The sequence below is a fragment of the Eulemur rufifrons genome, chromosome 16 (assembly GCF_041146395.1).
Source record: "Eulemur rufifrons isolate Redbay chromosome 16, OSU_ERuf_1, whole genome shotgun sequence".
NCBI classification, from domain to species: Eukaryota; Metazoa; Chordata; class Mammalia; order Primates; family Lemuridae; genus Eulemur; species Eulemur rufifrons.
Window position 1 is genome coordinate 45,515,695 of NC_090998.1, and position 17,923 is coordinate 45,533,617.

Here is a 17,923-nt window from a genome sequence, read left to right on the forward strand (position 1 = left end):
GGTCCACTTTGGGCCCCGCCTTCTCCATCTAGCCTTCCTTCAGTATTCCAAGCTAATTACATTAAATTGTAATGGTTTAGTTTTCCATATGTGGACATTTTAATTCTCTAGATTGAAAGCTGGTTGTGTGGTCCTGGATTTAATTTTGCTGAGCCTGCTTTCTTTATTTCCAAATTAGGGATAATAAAACTTATTTTGCTGGGTTGTAGTGAGATTAGAAATAATGTATCCAAGGTGTGCTCAATAAAAAGTAGCAACTTTTTTTTTAACTTCTACCTTTAGCAATCTGTGTACATAAGAGGTGTTCATATTTTTATATTTCAAATGAATAAATAATCCTGGCATCCCACCCAATTTAGATATTTATTGAGCACCTATGGCACATGAGGTACTGTTCATAATCCTCGAGGCCTTATAAGCCTGTATTACTCAGAGGTGTTTCCCAGAAGTAAACCATATGCTGCTCCTCAACTTCAGCAATTTTCTTATTCATCTGTTTCCTCAGTCTTTTACCACTCTGCCTGGTACGTTAGTATGTGCTGAATAAATATGTGAGCTGAGCTGTATATTAATAATTTAGTGGGAATTAGACAGGTGTGGTAGTGTGTGTCTGTAGTCCCAGCTACTCGGGAGGCTGAGGCAGGAGGATCAATTGAGCCTGGGAGTAGGAGGCTGCAGTGAGCTCTGATGGTGCCACTGCACTCTAGCTGGGGCAACAAAGCAAGACCCTGTTTCAAAAAAAAAAAAAAAAAAAAATTAGTGGGAAAAGAGAAACACACAAATTATAGAAAGCCTGGCAGGCTGTGATGAAAGTGATAACAGGTACAAAGTACTTTGTACATTGGGAGATCAGGAGACATTAATTTTGATTAAGGTATCTGGGAATATGCTTTGGAGTAGGTAGATTTGACATGGGCCCCAATCATAGGGACTGAGGAAAGCGGGTTAAAGATGGAAGTAACAGTATGAATTAAGGCTTGGAGGTAGAAGTAAACAGGGTGTGTGTTGCTATCAGAGAGTTATGTGGGATGGCAAGAGAGTAGGGTGGCGAATGAGTCCAGATGAGGCAGAAAAAAAGTAGTTGGGTCCTGTATTTTAAGGATTTTGATGTGACAGTCATTCTTTATAATTAGTTTTCAAACGTTTCTGAAAAACACTGCTTTCATTATGGCCTGGGGCATCCTTGGGTAGAGTGGATCAGAGGGACAGCAAGGGTCAGGAAAGTGGGGGGCCGCTAGGAAAGGCAGGGAGTGGGAGGATGGTAGAGACCTTCAGTGGCAGGAGGGGACTTAGTGGCTAGTATTGGCCAGGAGGTGAGGATGTGTCCACGAGAAGGTGGGACACCCTTAGCAGCTAAGCAGGCAGGAGGCTGCAGAACGACGCTTATGGGGCTCGGCCACTGACGCCAAAGAGCAGCAGAGACGTCCACAGAAGCACAGGTGTCACCTGCGAAGTAATCGCCAGGTCCAGCTCCACCCGCCGGCAGCCCGCCCAGCGTCCCTACAGAACCGCGCGTCTCTCACCCCGCCCATCTCTTCTCTCCCCGCCCCTCGCCCCGCCCCGCGTCCCTCGCCCCGCCCCGCGCCTCTGGCCCCAGGGTGCCTCTCACCGCGCCCCGCCCGGCCTACCTCGCCAGGCTCAGAGCCCCTTCTGGCCCCAAGGTCTCTGTGCAGCCCTTCTCCCTGTCGGCTCTGCGGAGGGAGGGCCTGGGCAGTCGGGCTGGCGGGAGGGAGGTGACCCTTCCCAGCCTCACCCCAGCCGCCCGAGCCGGGAGGAAGCGGCGGCGAGGTCGGCGGGCGGCATGGCGGGAGCTCCGGACGAGCCCGGCCCGGGCCCCGCGGCGGGGGAGCAGCTGCCGCAGCAACACGTCCCGTGCCAGGTCTTCCCCGAGCGGCTGGCCCAGGCGAAGCCCCAGCAGGGGTTCCTCTTCAGCTTTCTCACCCACAACCAGAAGTGCCAGCTCATGCTGCTGAAGACGCTGGAGACAAGTAGGAGCCGTGACCTGGAGACTGAGGGTCGGCCGGGTGGTGTCTGAGACCGGGTGGGCGGGGAAGGGGTTGGGCACCACTCAGCCGGGGTTCATCCCCAGGGCTGGACGTGTCCCGTTCAGGCACCTCCGTGCAGACTCTAGGCATCGTGGGGGTGGGGTTGGGGCCTGGGCCTCAGTTTCCCCATTAGAGGAAGCATTGAGGCCCCTTTCAGCACTCTGTTGCTTGTGGAATGAACGAGGAGTTAGGCTAGGAGTTTGCCCTTTTTGGTCACACTGCTCTGGCAGATCCTCTGATTTCTTACGTAAGTTTTGCAGCAACACGGTGACTTTAGGGTAAGGGTGAGGCAGAGTTTTAGGTGAATTAAGGCATATATTGCTGCCAGTGCAAAAACGATAGTTTGCAAACCTACCCTTCATTGGAAGAGGGTATTAACTTTCATGCATAAATGGGTTTCGAGTGTAAAAATCCCAGAAAAGGTCTGTGAAATTGTGTGTGTGTGTGTGTGTGTGTGTGTGTATGTATGTTTCTAAGTGCGTTTTTTTGGGGGGAGAGAGTGCATAGCTTCATCATATTCTCAAAGAGACCAACGACCTCAAAAAGGTTAAGAACCGCTGCTGTAGGTTAAATAGGGACACAAATACCCAATTTCTCTCCAGTCCCAGGAACATTACACTAGAAAAGATTTCTTAACTCCTTTATGTTTACATAGATTTCCTAAGTTTATTTCAGGTGCATTTAGAAAATGAAAATCTTACATGTACTTGTCCCAAAGCAAGGTTTCTATTTCATAGCTGGCCAGTCACAGTCTAAAGTCAAGCACCCAGGATTTTCCAACCTTTTTGGGATTACCTGCATGTTGAGACTACTCATGGGGATGCGGTGGGAGGAGGAAGAGAAATAGAGGGTAAAGGGCGGGAAAATGAGGACATTGTATTGACTGTATAAATATGTGTTGAATGCCTCCTAGGTTCTGGTGGGGGGAAATACAAAGATGAGTAAGGACTCTGTCTTTAAGGCGTTTCAAAGTGGAATACAGCAGAAAGGCTGTGGGTTGCAGAGTTAGATGTGAGTTCAGATGCTGGTCCCTTTCCTTATTAGGTAAGAGAGAATGACTTACCCACCCTGATCCCCTCTATCCTTATCTGTAAAAAAAGGGGAAAGGGGCCAAAGATACCTCTCTTAGGGATGTTGTGCGGAATAGATTTTATGACTGTAAAGTACCAGCATATCAGGAGCTGAATAAAAGGTAGCTGTTTTTACAGTGGAGCCACACAGTGGAGGACAGTTGAATAGGTGGGATGTGAGGATGATAGGGTGCTGAATATTAGCCCCTGTAGGAATCAACCGGCCTCAGCCTTCCAAGGGGAGGGCCTGTTGGTGGTATTAAAGCATCACCTTGAAACTTTAAAATCACATCCCTGGGCAGGGGGTGATGGGAGAAATCTGGCCTCATGAGAGACCTTTTCTTTTTCTTTTCTTTTTTTTTTTGAGACAGAGTCTCACTCTGTTGCCCAGGCTAGAGTGCCATGGCATCAGCCTAGCTCACAGCAATCTCAAACTCCGGGGCTCAAGCAATCCTTCTGCCTCAGCCTCCCGAGTAGCTGGGACTACAGGCATGCACCACCATGTCCAGCTAATTTTTTATATATATTTTTAGTTGTCCAGCTAATTTCTTTCTATTTTTAGTAGAATTGGGGTCTCGCTCTTGCTCAGGCTGGTCTCGAACTCCTGAGCTCAAACGATCCACCCACCTCGGCCTCCAAGAGTGCTAGGATTACAGGCATGAGCCATCTTGCCCAGCCTTATTTTTCTTAAAAGCAAATTTATTCTAAATACTGCTGCAGGTCCTTTCTGAGACAAACCACTGTGCTACCTGCATTTTTTGTTTTTTTAAGTAAGGAGACTACGGACTTTTGAAACTATATCAACTTTGTAAAATTCTCTTAATTGTGTGAACCATGGTGCACTTAATATGGTTCCTGACACCTGGTATACACTCAATTAGTAATGCTTATTTTTAATAATAATTATTCTACTGTTCACACTCTTAAGAGAGGGTGGGTCAGTAAAGCAGTAACCTATATTTAACTTTCTCATCTCACACTACTTACCTGCTTTTGCTTTTAATGTTTTTTTTTTTTAATTTTGGTTTCTTTTCTTTATTTTTTGTGTTATGTCCTATAATTTGCTGTACATTTATATTCTCAGAAAAGATGCCTTTGTGAAAAGTTGGTATGAGAGGTGTCCTGTCCCCATATAGGAAAACCTCAGTGCCATCAATGACCAGAGAGCCCATAGACCTCTCCTGGAACAGGTTACCTGTTCTTTGAGTCTACTCTATTGTTTCAACAACTTTAGTTGTTGGAAAAATCCTTTCTCATACTATGTTGAAATCTGTCACATGTAATTTTCACTCTTTGGTCCTTGTTCTGCCCTTTGAAGAAATATTGACTGAATCTATTCCGACACGGCATCCCTTCAATACTCGAAAGTACTGTGGTCCTGGTTCAAGTCTTCCTTTTCCTTTCCAAGTCCCCAAATCCTTTCTTGCTTCTTACTGAACATGGTCCGGCACTATTCTAGTCACCATCCCCTGTGGAAGGGCTTTCAGTGGCAGGTCCCATTTAGATTGAGGTAGGTACTCAGCATGGACATGGTGTTCCCAGTGTGGTCTGACCAGGACAGAGAACAGTGTGGCCACTGCCTTCCTCAAATTTGGGTACTGTGCTGTTGTTCATTTGTAGGGATGTGGCCCCAAATTCCCTCAGTCTTATCTGCCGTATTATGTACTGTAATGCAATGCATTTGATCATTTAACTAAAAATGACCTTTAAAAGCATATTTGATGTTGTTGCAGGTGTGTGGTGGTACCATCCTGGTATTTGTATTAGTGTTTTGTTTCATTTAAGACTTACTTTGATATTAATTTAAGCTTGTCTTTTCATGTCCGTTTTTTACCAATTTTAAGGTAGTATTACTTCCTTATGGTTTACTTTTTATTAATTTGCTGCTATTTGGGTAATGTAATAACTTTTACTTTTTCCAGTTAGCTTACTTAATTGAATCAATATCTTTCTAGATCCATATGTCAAACTTCTACTTGATGCTATGAAACACTCGGGTTGGTAAGTAAATCTTTATGCAATGCTGCTTTATATTCTGGCTGCTAAAAACAAAACCCCCACACTGGACCTGCTTAAGATGTCTCACTTCTGGTCACGAAGCCTTTTCTGTAGGCTAGATGGTGGGGGTTGGCTGCATTCTTTCCAGGCAGGCCTTGTTCTCTTTGGACATCTTCTAACCCTAACTCAATTTCTGGCTGTACCATTCACCTTGGGAATTTAGTAAAGACAATACTCAAAATCTTTCTTGTAAGTAATTCAAACCTGGCCTTTCTACTACACCAGCCTGGGCATTGTTTTTAATGGAGAAGAAATCTCAGCTTGTTATGTAGGAGCCTTCCAGATGTTTTATAACTATGAGGGGATTAAAGGAAGTGAGGTCTGATGTCCACTTCTTGACCTGGCCCAAGGGCAGGAACTCCAACATATTTCTAATAGGGTATTAATCAATTGACCAAATGCTTTATGGAAGCATATCTTAGGATTTGAACTAGGATTCAGTTTTGCAGAGATAATCCCCTTATTTTATAGACAAAAGAACTGAATCCTGAAGGTATTAAGTTGCTTCCCAGGGTTCATATGTGTTAGTGGTGGAAGGGATTTACTATATATATGGTAGAGGATCTCCTGACTCCTGGCCCAGGGCTGTTTCCCACATACACACGGCTTCTGGACATTGTCTCTTTAATCTACTCTTCTTTTTTTTTTTTTTTAAATACTCATCTATGTATGTTGATCTTTATTCTTGCCCTTTAGTGCTGTTAACAAAGACAGACACTTTTCGTGTGAAGATTGTAATGGAAATGTGAGTGGAGGTTTTGATGCTTCAACATCTCAGGTAGGCATTTTTGCCAAATTGTTTCCTTTCCTTTAATCTTCTCTTGTGATATTTGCTGAGCACCTTCCATATGCTGGACATTCTATTTGGTAGACTTTGCGTAAAACTTTAAAAAAGAAATTAGTCGTGGTCCTTACTCTTAAGGAGTTTACATTCTCACAGGGAAGATGAGACATGAACACAAATAATAAAATTTGAGGCAGGCTAAACTTTTTTAGGAGGGCTTGGTTGCCACAATGAGACAGTGTTGTGATTGATTAAAAGATGCCAGCAGATTCAGCTAGAGGATATAAAGCCTTCTCAGGGTCAGAGCAGGGCTACTATGAGCAAAAGTGGCAGCTGGGAAACCAGGGCATGTCTGGGAATGGCATGTTGTCCAGTTTAGCTGGAGGGCATGAGCCCCTGGGGATTTAAGGGAAATAGAATTGGAAAGAAAGGAAGCCATATGGCGGAGGCTTTGAATGCTAAATAAAGGTTTCCACTTTCACATGGTGAGAAGTGATAATAACCTGTGAAAATTTTAGATTAGGGGAGTGAGTAAAATCTGTAAAATTTGGGTAATGATTATATCTATCTTATAGAGTGATGATTAGAATTAAATGAGATATCTCTTCTAAAGTTGCTTATCTTAGGCCGGGCGTGGTGGCTCGTGCCTGTAATCCTAGCACTCTGGGAGGCCTAGGCGAGCAGATCGTTTGAGCTCAGGAGTTCGAGACCAGCCTGAGCAAGACCGAGACCCCCGTCTCTACTAAAAAAATAGAAAGAAATTAGCTGGACAACTAAAAATATATATAAAAAAAATTAGCCGGGCATGGTGGCGCATGCCTGTAGTCCCAGCTCCTCGGAGGCTGAGGCAGGAGGATTGCTTGAGCCCAGGTGTTTGAGGTTGCTGTGAGCTAGGCTGACACCACAGCACTCTAGCCCGGGCAACAGAGTGAGACTCTGCCTCAGAAAAAAAAAAAGTTGCTTATCTTAGCGCCTGGCCCATAGTAAACATTTAATAAATTTTATTATTAGTTTTAAGTCATTGGGGGTTTTGACAGAGTCTTAGAGGTGGTAGATGGATTAGGTCATGTGTTGAGGGTAGACAAATGTGTTGTCAATATTAATAACTATTTCCAATTTGAATATATAAACCATATTTACACTGAACTGTTTCCTGCTGGAGAATTTTATATGTATTTTGGTTATTCATAAGTTTTTTATAGTATTCATGGGAAATGGCAATATAGCACAGGGATGAGAGGTCTGGGTTTCGGAGTCAGATAGATTACAGTTCAAATCCTAGTTCCCCTGCTTATTAGCTGTGGGGCTTGGGCAAGTTATTTTTTTTGTTCTCAGTTTCCTCATTTGTAAATTGGTAGTCACAATACGTGATACTGTGGCTCTCAAAATGGCTCTTGGTAAGTTCACCCTCTTCCCCGCCCCCTTGGGTTAAATAGAGGCGACATCTTGACCTTTGATTTTAGTTCTCAGTAGTGATGAACATAGTTGGGCACTTTCTCCTTTTAGTTTTGTAAATTAAAATTTTTATTATGAAGTATCTCATTCATACAAAGGAGTAAAAAAACATATAGGTACACTGTCAGTAATAATGCTAAAGTGAATACCTGTGTAACTGCCATTTGGATTTTTTAAATAGAATATCACCAGGACTTCAGAAACCTGTGTGCCCCTCTTGAGTCACTTCCTCTCCGTTCTTTATCCTGACTTTTGTAGTGATCATTCCCTGCCTCTCTGAATAGTCTCATCATCTACATATACAGTCCAACAATGTGTTATTTAGTTGCCTGCTTTTGAGCTTTATACATGGAATACTGAATTATATGCAATACTTTGTAATATTATGAAATTGTATAGTAGGTAGTCTTCTGTAACTTAATTCTTCTGTTCAACATTATCTGTGAGATTTTTATGTTGTTGTATGTACCTCTCTGGTTTATTTAGTTTTACTGTTGTATAGTATTCCATTGTTTGTTTATAGTACCCTATCTAATATTGATTGTTTCCAACTTTGTTGTTATGCACAATGCTGCTATGAATATTCTTGACCTTCTCTGCTGGTGTACATTTGTAATAGTTTCTCCAAGGTATATGCCTAGGAGCAGAATTGCTTGGTCATATAGTATGCATACACTTTTTTTTTTTTGTTTTCATTTTTTTTTTCATTTAGCAAACATGGAATTAAGACCAGCATACACTGAACTTGAGCTGGTAATGCCAATCACTTTCTTTCCCTGGTTTCTAGTATGGAACACTCTTCTGGTGGCTCCTTTGCTAGCTTATCTTCCTCTGCCAGTCCTTAAATGTTATAGTCCCTCAATCCTTGGTGTTAGATCCCCTTCTTTTTTTACCCTATACTCTGCCAAGGGGATCTCATTAATTTTCCAAGGTTTGAACTTTCTTTCAAACTCCATATTCCATATATCCAAGTGCCCACTTAATACTTCTACTTAAAATGTCTTAAAAACACTTTAGACCTGACATGTCCAAGACCAAATTCATGATTTTTACCATGCCCCATAATCACCCAACCTGGTCTTATACTTTTGCATATCTCAGTGGATGGTACTACCATCCATCCTATTACCCAAGCCAGAAATTACGGATCATCCTTGAGACCTCTGATTCCTTCCCCATATTCAATCTACTACCACATTTTGCCCAATTTACCTTGAATCCCTCTTTCAGTTCTCACCATTCTAGCTCATGTACCATTGTCTTTTGCCGAGAGTACTTCATTAGCTTTCATCTAGTTTCTCTGCATCTAGCTTTGGTCAATGGCCCCTGCCGACCTCACTGGCTGTATCTGTTGCCTACTACCTCTGACTCTGTGCTTCAGCTCTGTGGCTCTGCTTTCAGCTTCTCAAACATTCTATTCTTCAACTCCCCCCCTATTCTTTGCATATGTTGTTCTCTGTGCCTAGACTATTCCCTTCTCCTCACTGCAAATTTAACTCCCGTTCATCTGTTAGATCCCAGTTTAAACATTCCTTCCACAGAGAAGCCTTTCCCCACCATCCAGACCAGGTCAGGCATTCTCATCGTATATGCTCATGACAACCTGGGTTTTTCTTCATGACAACTGTCATTTCATGTATTTAAATATTTTGATAAACATTTGATAATTTCTATCTCCATTAGCAGATTATAAATCTTCTATTAGGTCTCCATAGATATTAGTTGAGTAAGGGAATGTGGAATGAATGTATATCAAATACCTGGTGTGTAGCCCAGTGTCTGGCACATAGTAAGTACACAAAAAAATGGCAGCTGTTACTATTAGGATCCCTCATGTCTTTCTTATTCTTATAGGGTCCTGCTCAGTGTGCTGTTGGCTTTTTGCACTTCTTTCTGAAGGTCTTTCTGAGGATTTTTCCTGGCATTTTCCCTCATTCTAGGAGAATGAGGACAGTGGTGGTCATTCATTGTTCATTCATTGCTCATTCAGAAACTTGATAAGAAGTATTTTGCATACATTCTCGTTTAATTCTCACAGTTCTATGAGGTAGGTACTCCAATTATCTCCTGTTTATAGTTGAGGAAACTGAGGCACAGAGAGTTTAAGAAACTTGCCCAAGGTCACCAAGTTAGTAAGGGCTGGAGCTGGAATTTGAGTCTGTCCACTTCATTCCAAAGCCCACGCTCTTAACCGTAACGCAGTGAAATCCAAGACAGATGGGTGTCGTCAGCCCAGTGAGGATGGTGCATGAATAAATGTCCTTAATCTAAGTGCCATTGTAGTCCAGAGAGAGAAGGGGAGAGGTTAGTCATTGGCAAAGGCTACGGAGCATAGGCAGTTAGGAGTGGGACTTGGCTGCTGGGTGATGTGGGGTCTATGGAGAAGAGTGGGTGGAGGCATTCCAGGCAGGTGAGCTTGTGGGAGAAAGACGGGATCTACAAAATGAAAGTAGATTTTCGAAATCACTGAACTTCTCTTATTTTGGTACCTCCTAGATAGTTTTGTGCCAAAATAATATCCGTAATCAGGCCCATATGAACAGAGTGGTCACCCATGAGCTGATTCATGCATTTGATCATTGTCGTGCTCACGTCGACTGGTTCACTAATGTCAGACATTTGGCCTGTTCAGAGGTGAGTTTTACTGTAGAAGACAATAAATTTTTCCCTAAAATACTCTGTGTTTGAACATTTTATTCAATTATAATTTATTTAAACTTACTCCTTTTCTTACTGTCATAGTTCCACCTTAATCTTGAATTTCTGTTTTTAACTAATATTGAATACAACTTTTTGAGATACAACTAGAGAAATTTTAAGTATGTATTTAGAATTGTCTTAAATATCACCTTTAAGTCCTAACAATAGTGATGCCTGACTTTAGTAATAATAAACTATTAATTTTTCCTGTGGAATAAATTATATAAAATAAAAAAATAATAATTAACATTTACTAAAGGCTATGTGTCAAACACTGTTCTGTTTGTATGGATTCTTATGTAATCTTCACAACAACCCACTGAGGTAGATACTATTATTAACTCCATTTTATATATGTCTAAAGTGAGGCAGTTGTTTAGATTCCCAAGTTAGTAAGTGGCAGAGGCAGAATTACTACCAGAGTTCGTGACTTGTTTGCTGTGCTGCCTTCCATTGGTAAAGTTCTTTGCTTGCCCTAGAGTAAAACATATAGTCTCAAAAATATAACACAAGAAGATAGTTATTGGCTGGGTGCGGTGGCTCACGCCTGTAATCCTAGCACTCTGGGAGGCCGAGGTGGGTGGATCGTTTGAGCTCAGGAGTTCGAGACCAGCCTGAGCAAGAGCGAGACCCCATCTCTACTAAAAAAAAAATAGAAAGAAATTATATGGACAGCAAAAAATATATATAGAAAAAATTAGCCGGGCATGGTTGTGCATGCCTGTAGTCCCAGCTACTCGGGAGGCTGAGACAGGAGGATCGCTTGAGCTCAGGAGTTTGAGGTTGCTGTGAGCTAGGCTAATGCCACGGCACTCTAGCCTGGGTAACAGAGTGAGACTCTGTCTCAAAAAAAAAAAAAAAAAGATAGTTATTATTAAATATTCTGGATTGCTCTCCGAAGTATACATATGTACGCTCCTAGAGAGACATATGTATTTCATACTTGTATGTCGTTAATTGAAGAGTGCAATGTAATGAGAAATTAAAAAATGACTATAAATCTCAAGCTTATACTTTATAACTTAGATTATTTTCTCTTTCCCTTGAAATTAATAAGTGGCCCCATGGCATCTAATTATAATTCATATTTTTTGGAGAGTAGACTGAAACCTGAGTTTTTAAATAGGTTTCTCTCTTGGGTGCTATGACAATGAATGCCTGTAAGCTAGTTAAAGTGTGTTAAGTACCTTGAACTCCTCAGAGGAATGAGGTCATGTTATTGCAGAAGTAACAAGAAGTAGTCCATTCTGTTTGCAATGAATTAGCAAAAATGTGGCCATGTTGGCTGTAGGGTCTATGTGGGTAGTTCTAAGACTTTTTCATCTATTAAAATATAGTAAATTAGAAAATTTTTACCTTGAAAGTATAGTAAATTAGAAAATATGTCCTAACTTCAGGCTGTCATGCTCATAGCGTCATCAGTTTGGCATGTTCTTCATTCTTTGTGCTTTGTGCCACTTAAAATAAGGGCCTGGAGGAAGGTCATGAACTTCCATGATTTTGAGGGAAGGTTCAAGAGATCTTTGGGCTAGGACTGGGAGAGTCATATGCTCAACCTGTCTTAGATATTGATGCATTCAGTTTTAAGCTCACACTGAAACTCAGTTTGTTTCAAGAATGCTTTCTTGAAGTCTTTTTGGTAATTTCTAGAAGTGTTTGTATCTTGTAGAGAGTGTAGACTTTAACCCTGAGGTCTAACTCTTTGACTTTTGGTTCTAAAGAAATCAGTTCTTTCAGTAAAGCTACAGTGTAAAGTTTAAAAAATTCTCTTTGGTAGGTGATTGAACTTTTCCCCCATCCCTCCAGTGTATTTGACATCGTCTAGCATGGCTTAGAGATATCTGCTCTGTTGTCAATAGAGTTTAAAAAATGCTTTTAAAAATCTTACAAATACTCTGTTCTCAGAAAAACATGCTAATTTTATATTCTTTTCCAATTTTTTAAAAAATGGTTGATATTTTAGAGATATATAGAGCATGAGCATTTCTTTACCTTTCGTTTGCCTTCTGTCTTTGTGGTAGGTTCGAGCTGCCAACCTTAGTGGAGACTGCTCACTTGTAAATGAAATATTCAGGTTACGTTTCGGATTAAAACAACATCATCAGGTAAAAACTAACATGAGATCACCTACCCTCAAGAGTGCTATGGGCCGGGCGCGGTGGCTCACGCCTGTAATCCTAGCACTCTGGGAGGCCGAGGCGGGTGGATTGCTCGAGGTCAGGAGTTCAAGACCAGCCTGAGCAAGAGTGAGACCCCGTCTCTACTAAAAATAGAAAGAAATTATATGGACAACTAAAATATATATATACAAAAAATTAGCCGGGCATGGTGGCGCATGCCTGTAGTCCCAGCTACTCGGGAGGCTGAGGCAGTAGGATCGCTTAAGCCCAGGAGTCTGAGGTTGCTGTGAGCTAGGCTGACGCCACGGCACTCACTCTAGCCCGGGCAACAGAGTGAGACTCCGTCTCAAAAAAAAAAAAAGAGTGCTATGAGTAAAAATAATGAATAAAGAAATGAGAAGGACATTTAGTGTTTGAAATGTGAAAGAACTACCTATATTAAAAGAATACAAAATGAGTACCATTTAAACAAAGTGGGTGGAATTTAGTTCTACTTTATAGTAAGGGGCAAGCTATGTGACTGAGTGAGCGGGAGATTTTAACAATGAAGAGAGCTATGATCTTGCCCCTGGAGTACTTTTGGATGGGGGTGAATAAGGAATGGAAGTGAAGTTACAGTCTGTCTTAGTTTTATCCTAACAGTCCTGGACTTATATTTTGAATCTATTATAGTATTCTGGAGACAAAAAATGTGATCCCTTTCAGAACAGAGACTGCATTTTAGCACAAGTTTATGGCTATGTGTCAGTGCACCTGTGAAGGCTGGGTGATGTGCTAGAAAAGCTTTGCATTGGCATGTTCAATCCATTGGTTAAGGGGAGCTTAGCTGAGCGGGAGTTTGTGAACAAAACAAAACAAAACAAAAACAACAATAAAAAACTCTATAAGGCAAGACTATCGTGCCAGAAAGCCTTTGAGATCTATGATAAATGGATGTGGGGAAAGGAAGTGTAGACCTCATGGATTGCTAAGGAATGTGAGCAGTTCTGTCACAGGAAAAATGTCAGAAATTTTTTTTTTTTTTTTTTTAGATGAGATTTGTATTTATTGACCAGGGAATATTTCTTTTCTTTTTCTTTTTTTTTTTTGAGACAGAGTCTTACTCTGTCGCCTGGGCTAGAGTGCCCAGGTGTCAGCTTAGCTCACAGCAACCTCAAACTCCTGGGCTTAAGCGATCCTACTACCTTAGCTTCCCGAGTAGCTGGGACAATAGGCGTGTGCCACGATGCCTGGCTAATTTTTCTATTTTTAGTAGAGACGAGGTCTTGCTCTTGCTCAGGCTGGTCTCAAACTCCTGACCTCAAGCACTCCTCCCACGTCGGCCTCCCAGAGTGCTAGGATTACAGGTGTGAGCCAAGAGATTTTCTACTGGAAGAGCTTGCTAGGCCAATTTGTGAATCATGTGAGCATCAGGATATCAGTTTCAACTAGATGAAAAAGCATGGGCTTGGAACAGCAGGAAGGCCCTTGGTTCTATGGAGAAGAGAGTAAGTTAATTCTGGGGTGAAGGGTGGAAAGTCAAAGTGAGCTACTAAGAGAAGTTGTGAACTTAGTCAATGGGAGCTAGAAGACAAGCCTGGTGCCTGGAAGGGGTGATTACGGCTACTGGACCGTTAGGCTTTCAGCCCATGCCAAGACAACTTAGTGATATGCCACTGACTTGTCTTGTGCTGCATGTTTTCTGTGCTCTCAAATCCCTGCTTCTCCGGTAAATTCTGTGTGTTCTGGTTCAGTGGAGAGGGCAGAAGTAGGGTACACATCAGCCTTTCCCTAGAAAGGAGGATAATGTGGTTCAAGCATGTGAGAGCATGGCTCATAGATGTCTGTTCTTGTCAATAGCGTTTAAAAAGTTCTTTAAAAGAGAGTCTTAACATATACTCTGTTCTCAGAAAAACACGCTAATTTTATATTCTTTAACAATTTAAAAAAATCAGTTGATAACGTAAAGAAATAGAGCATGAACATTTATTTTCATCTGCCTTCTGTCTTTGTGATAGGTTCGAGCTATTCACAGTCTTTGAAAGAGAAATCGCTCCTCTTTTTGCCATTGAGTAGCAGAAGTAGAAAATGAATAGAACTAGCAATAGGATAGAAAATAGTGTGTGGTGAGGAAGAGTCTTAGAATGGAGTCCCTGCTTTTGTAGAGCATGTACCCAAGAAATATAAACAGCAAGTACAGTAACTGTAAAATTGCACAGTAACACTTTTATTTTAACAGAAATTTATTATATCTGGAAAGAAGTCAGTCTGAATTGTGGTCTACGCTTGTGTCTCCCAACCCTCTGGCTCTAGGAGACAAATTTTTGGCACTTTTTTTTCTTCTGGGGGGGAGAAATTTCCTCTCTCTCTCTTTTTTGTAAGACTGGTCAAGTGCAGTAGTGAGAGGGGGGACTGAACAATCAAGTGCAATAACTCACTGCCTTCAGACCGGCCTCTTTTTGTCATCAATTGTTGTTGTGGCTCCATATGGTTCTTCCTGTCCTTGTTCTTGTATGCCTGGGGTTTATTTTTAAAATCAGTATTTGCTATCATTTAGGTTGAGAAGCACTAGTTATATTCCAGTATTAGTGAGTATCTCCAGCTCTAGCATGCTGACCACGCCAAAGCGAAATTGGCAACATGCAGAGAAAATTGATGATTGTCAGGATGTACAGTCATCAAAACCAGTGTTTGATTATTTTTTAGGAAAAGATCAAATGCCATTCTTTTGAGTTTTAGTTTGGGCCTGGGAAGAAATAAATGGATTAAAAACTCTCTGAGAATTGGAATGGCAGGGCCTTATATTTCTTAAAATATTTAAATTAGAGTATTGAGAAATTCTAGTCTATTACTATGTGACATTAGGTAAATTATTTACTTAGAATAGAATTTTAATATCCAGGCAAAACTTCTTTTCTCCCCTAAAAAATTAAGGCACTTTCCAAGTTTCCAGTGGTTTCTTATTGCCTGCAGGGAAGAGAGTTTGAGATAACTGTCAAAGGAAGAGTTATCTAGCTTTGGTCAGCTGAAAAGTTAAGGAAGAGAGGTGTAGAAGTGAAGTATATTTTAAAGTTAATTAAATTTAATGAAAAATTTATGAAATTTCATAAAATTAATTTCATAAAATTAAATTTTATGAAAAAGTTAATGAGAACCTTGCTTATAGACTTTGGTGATTTTGCAAATTGAGAGATATTATTGGGCAGACACTGCCTAGAACTTCAGATAATGACATCTGCTTATATTATTAGAAAAGATGAGAAAATGCAAGTCTTATGCCTAAATAATTTTAGATTGAGCTAAACATGCTCCATAATTTAAGAGTTATGTTTCTTTGTTAATTTTGTTTTCTTTTTTGGAATGACAGAAGTTAACAAAATAATATGAGAGGAAGTTAATTTTAATTGTGGTTCAGATGTATACCATGTATTATTTTGACTCACGCCTGTAATTCCAGCACTTTGGGAGGCCAAGGTGGGAGGATTGCTTGAGGCCAGGAGTTCCAGACCACCCTAGGTAACATAGCAAGGCCTTGTCTCTACAAAAAATAAAAATAAAAAAATTAGCCTGGCATGGTGCACACCTGTAGTCCCAGCTACTCGGAGGCTGAATTGGGAGGATTGCCAGAGCCCAGAAGCTAAAGGTTACAATAAGCTGTGATTGTGTTACTGGACTCCAGCCTGGGTGACAGAGCAAGACCTTGTCTCTAAAAACAAAAAAGCATTATTTCATGATTAAATTTTCATATAAAATTAAAGCCATATACTTTTCCTTCTTTTTAGACTTGTGTGCGAGACAGAGCTATTCTTTCTATCCTGGCTGTTAGGAATGTCAGCAAAGAAGTAGCTCAGAAGGCGGTTGATGAAGTTTTTGAATCTTGTTTCAATGACCATGAACCTTTTGGAAGGATCCCACATAATAAGACTTATGCAAAATATGCTCATAGAGACTTTCAAAACCGTGATCGGTATTATTCAAATATATGAAGACAATGATATTTTATATTACAGAGCTTCAGTGATCATGAAGAAAAGAATATGGTTCTGAAGTGAACAAACATGAACCTTAAGTGATCAATTAAATACAGATAAAACACAGAAGTTTGTGATTCTAGCATATGACCAGAAAAAGTAACTGTGGCAAAGAGTGAAACTGCCTTAAACTCCAAGGCAAAAATTGTATCTTTATAGCTAATCATTTGGTAAATAAGATAAATAAATTGCATTTTTGTATTTTCTAGAGTATACTTGTATTTTTTTTGTTTTTATTATTGTGATTTGTTTTTTATTACATGTGATTATTTTAAAGTTTGATTGTGAAACCTGTGAAGTATGCCCTTATATGATGTTGATAGGTGACCATTGTTGGTATTTACATTAAATGTAAAGAAAAATGTACTGATCTCATTATAGCACATTTATTGAGATGTCGTGATGAAAGGTGGGCATAAATCATTCAGTGGTCAGTGCCATCCTCTTCCCTGTTTTTTGTTCAACATATATGTGGGGACCATATGGCTTAATTTTCTGGAGACAGTCCTGATTAGATTTTAAAATAAAGGCAGCACATTAAATTCAAAGTACAATCTAATTTAATTTTTATATAAGATTTTTCATATAATCATTCTCAAATTTTTTGTCATGCCCTGTGCCTGAATTTTGGATTCAGGAAACATGGTCATGTCATCTACACCCCTTAACACAGGCATCACCTGCATCTTCCTCATGCCTCTAGTAGCTGCGTCTTTGATCTGCTCCTGGCAAATGTCACTTGGCCTGTGCCCAGACCGGAAGATGGTGATGCCTATGTGTAGATGTAGCTGATTAGAGGTTTAAAGACAGTGAAGTTAGCAGGATTCTTTCTTTTGAGTAAAAATTTGATTAAATATAAATTATAAAGTTAACACTTCAAGCCTAGTAACTTATTACACATTAAAACAAGGTTTGAGGATTCTGGGAAGATGGTGGAGAAGGAAGCACCAGAAATCTGTCTCCCCGCTTAGGCAACAATTATACTAGCAGAATCTGCCTTATGTAACTATTTTGGAACTCTGGGTTTGTTGAAGGCTTGTAGATAGACAAGACAGACAAAAATGACTGGCATAGGCCGGGCGTGGTGGCTCACACTTGTAACACTAGCAGTCTCGGAGGCCGAGGCGGGTGGATCTGCTCAGGAGTTTGAGACCAACCTGAGCGACAGCGAGACCCCGTCTCTACTAAAAGTAGAAATAAATTAGCTGAACAACTAAAAATATATAGAAAAAATTAGCTGGGCATGGTGGCGCATGCCCGTAGTCCCAGCTACTTGGGAGGCTGAGGCAGGAGGATCACTTGAGCCCAGAAGTTGGAGGCTAGTAAGCTATGATGATGCCACTGCACTCTAGCCCCAGCAACAGAGTGAGACTCTGTCTCAAAAAAAAAAAAAAGACATAAAACAAAAAGGAAAAAAACAAAAGAGAAAGAAGGGAACAAAGAGGTTACATTGTAGCCAGAGTGTCATAACTTTTTGCCAGATTATAAACATTTTTGATTGTTTTTACTAAAAACTAACTGAATAATGAATATATTTAAAACATGTTCCAATTCAAGAATGAGTCTCCAGAACATAATGATTAAGTGAAAAAAAAAAAAAACCTTGAAGAAACAACATACTGTTTTGGAATACAAACATATGTAGTAACTATAAGAAAAATAATGGAATTATAAACACAAA

At 40.5% G+C, this 17,923-nt stretch overlaps 1 protein-coding gene across 2 annotated transcripts; it reads left to right on the plus strand.

Moving 5' to 3' along the window:
• The first annotated feature begins 1,378 nt into the window (after positions 1-1,378).
• On the plus strand, positions 1,379-16,368 carry ATP23 (ATP23 metallopeptidase and ATP synthase assembly factor homolog). 2 transcript variants are annotated; one of them, XM_069490020.1, is made up of 6 exons: positions 1,379-1,988; positions 5,071-5,116; positions 5,870-5,951; positions 9,909-10,046; positions 12,134-12,217; positions 15,994-16,368. In XM_069490020.1, the coding sequence occupies exons 1-6, from the start codon at positions 1,802-1,804 to the stop codon at positions 16,195-16,197; spliced, it is 741 nt and encodes a 246-aa protein (XP_069346121.1). In that variant the 5' UTR covers positions 1,379-1,801; the 3' UTR covers positions 16,198-16,368. The 2 variants fall into 2 exon arrangements, with proteins under 2 accessions (XP_069346121.1, XP_069346122.1); XM_069490021.1 differs by lacking the exons at positions 1,379-1,988; positions 5,071-5,116 and adding an exon at positions 9,267-9,459 and having other exon boundaries at positions 5,900-5,951.
• The last annotated feature ends 1,555 nt before the right edge of the window (positions 16,369-17,923 follow it).

Excerpts from the sequence above, each read along its gene's own strand:
- ATP23 (XM_069490020.1), top strand. The coding sequence starts at position 1,802 with ATGGCGGGAGCTCCGGACGAGCCCGGCCCGGGCCCCGCGGCGGGGGAG. Across the intron at positions 1,989-5,070 it reads GCTGAAGACGCTGGAGACAA|ATCCATATGTCAAACTTCTA; the intron begins GTAGGAGCCGTG and ends ATATCTTTCTAG. Across the intron at positions 10,047-12,133 it reads GACATTTGGCCTGTTCAGAG|GTTCGAGCTGCCAACCTTAG; the intron begins GTGAGTTTTACT and ends TCTTTGTGGTAG.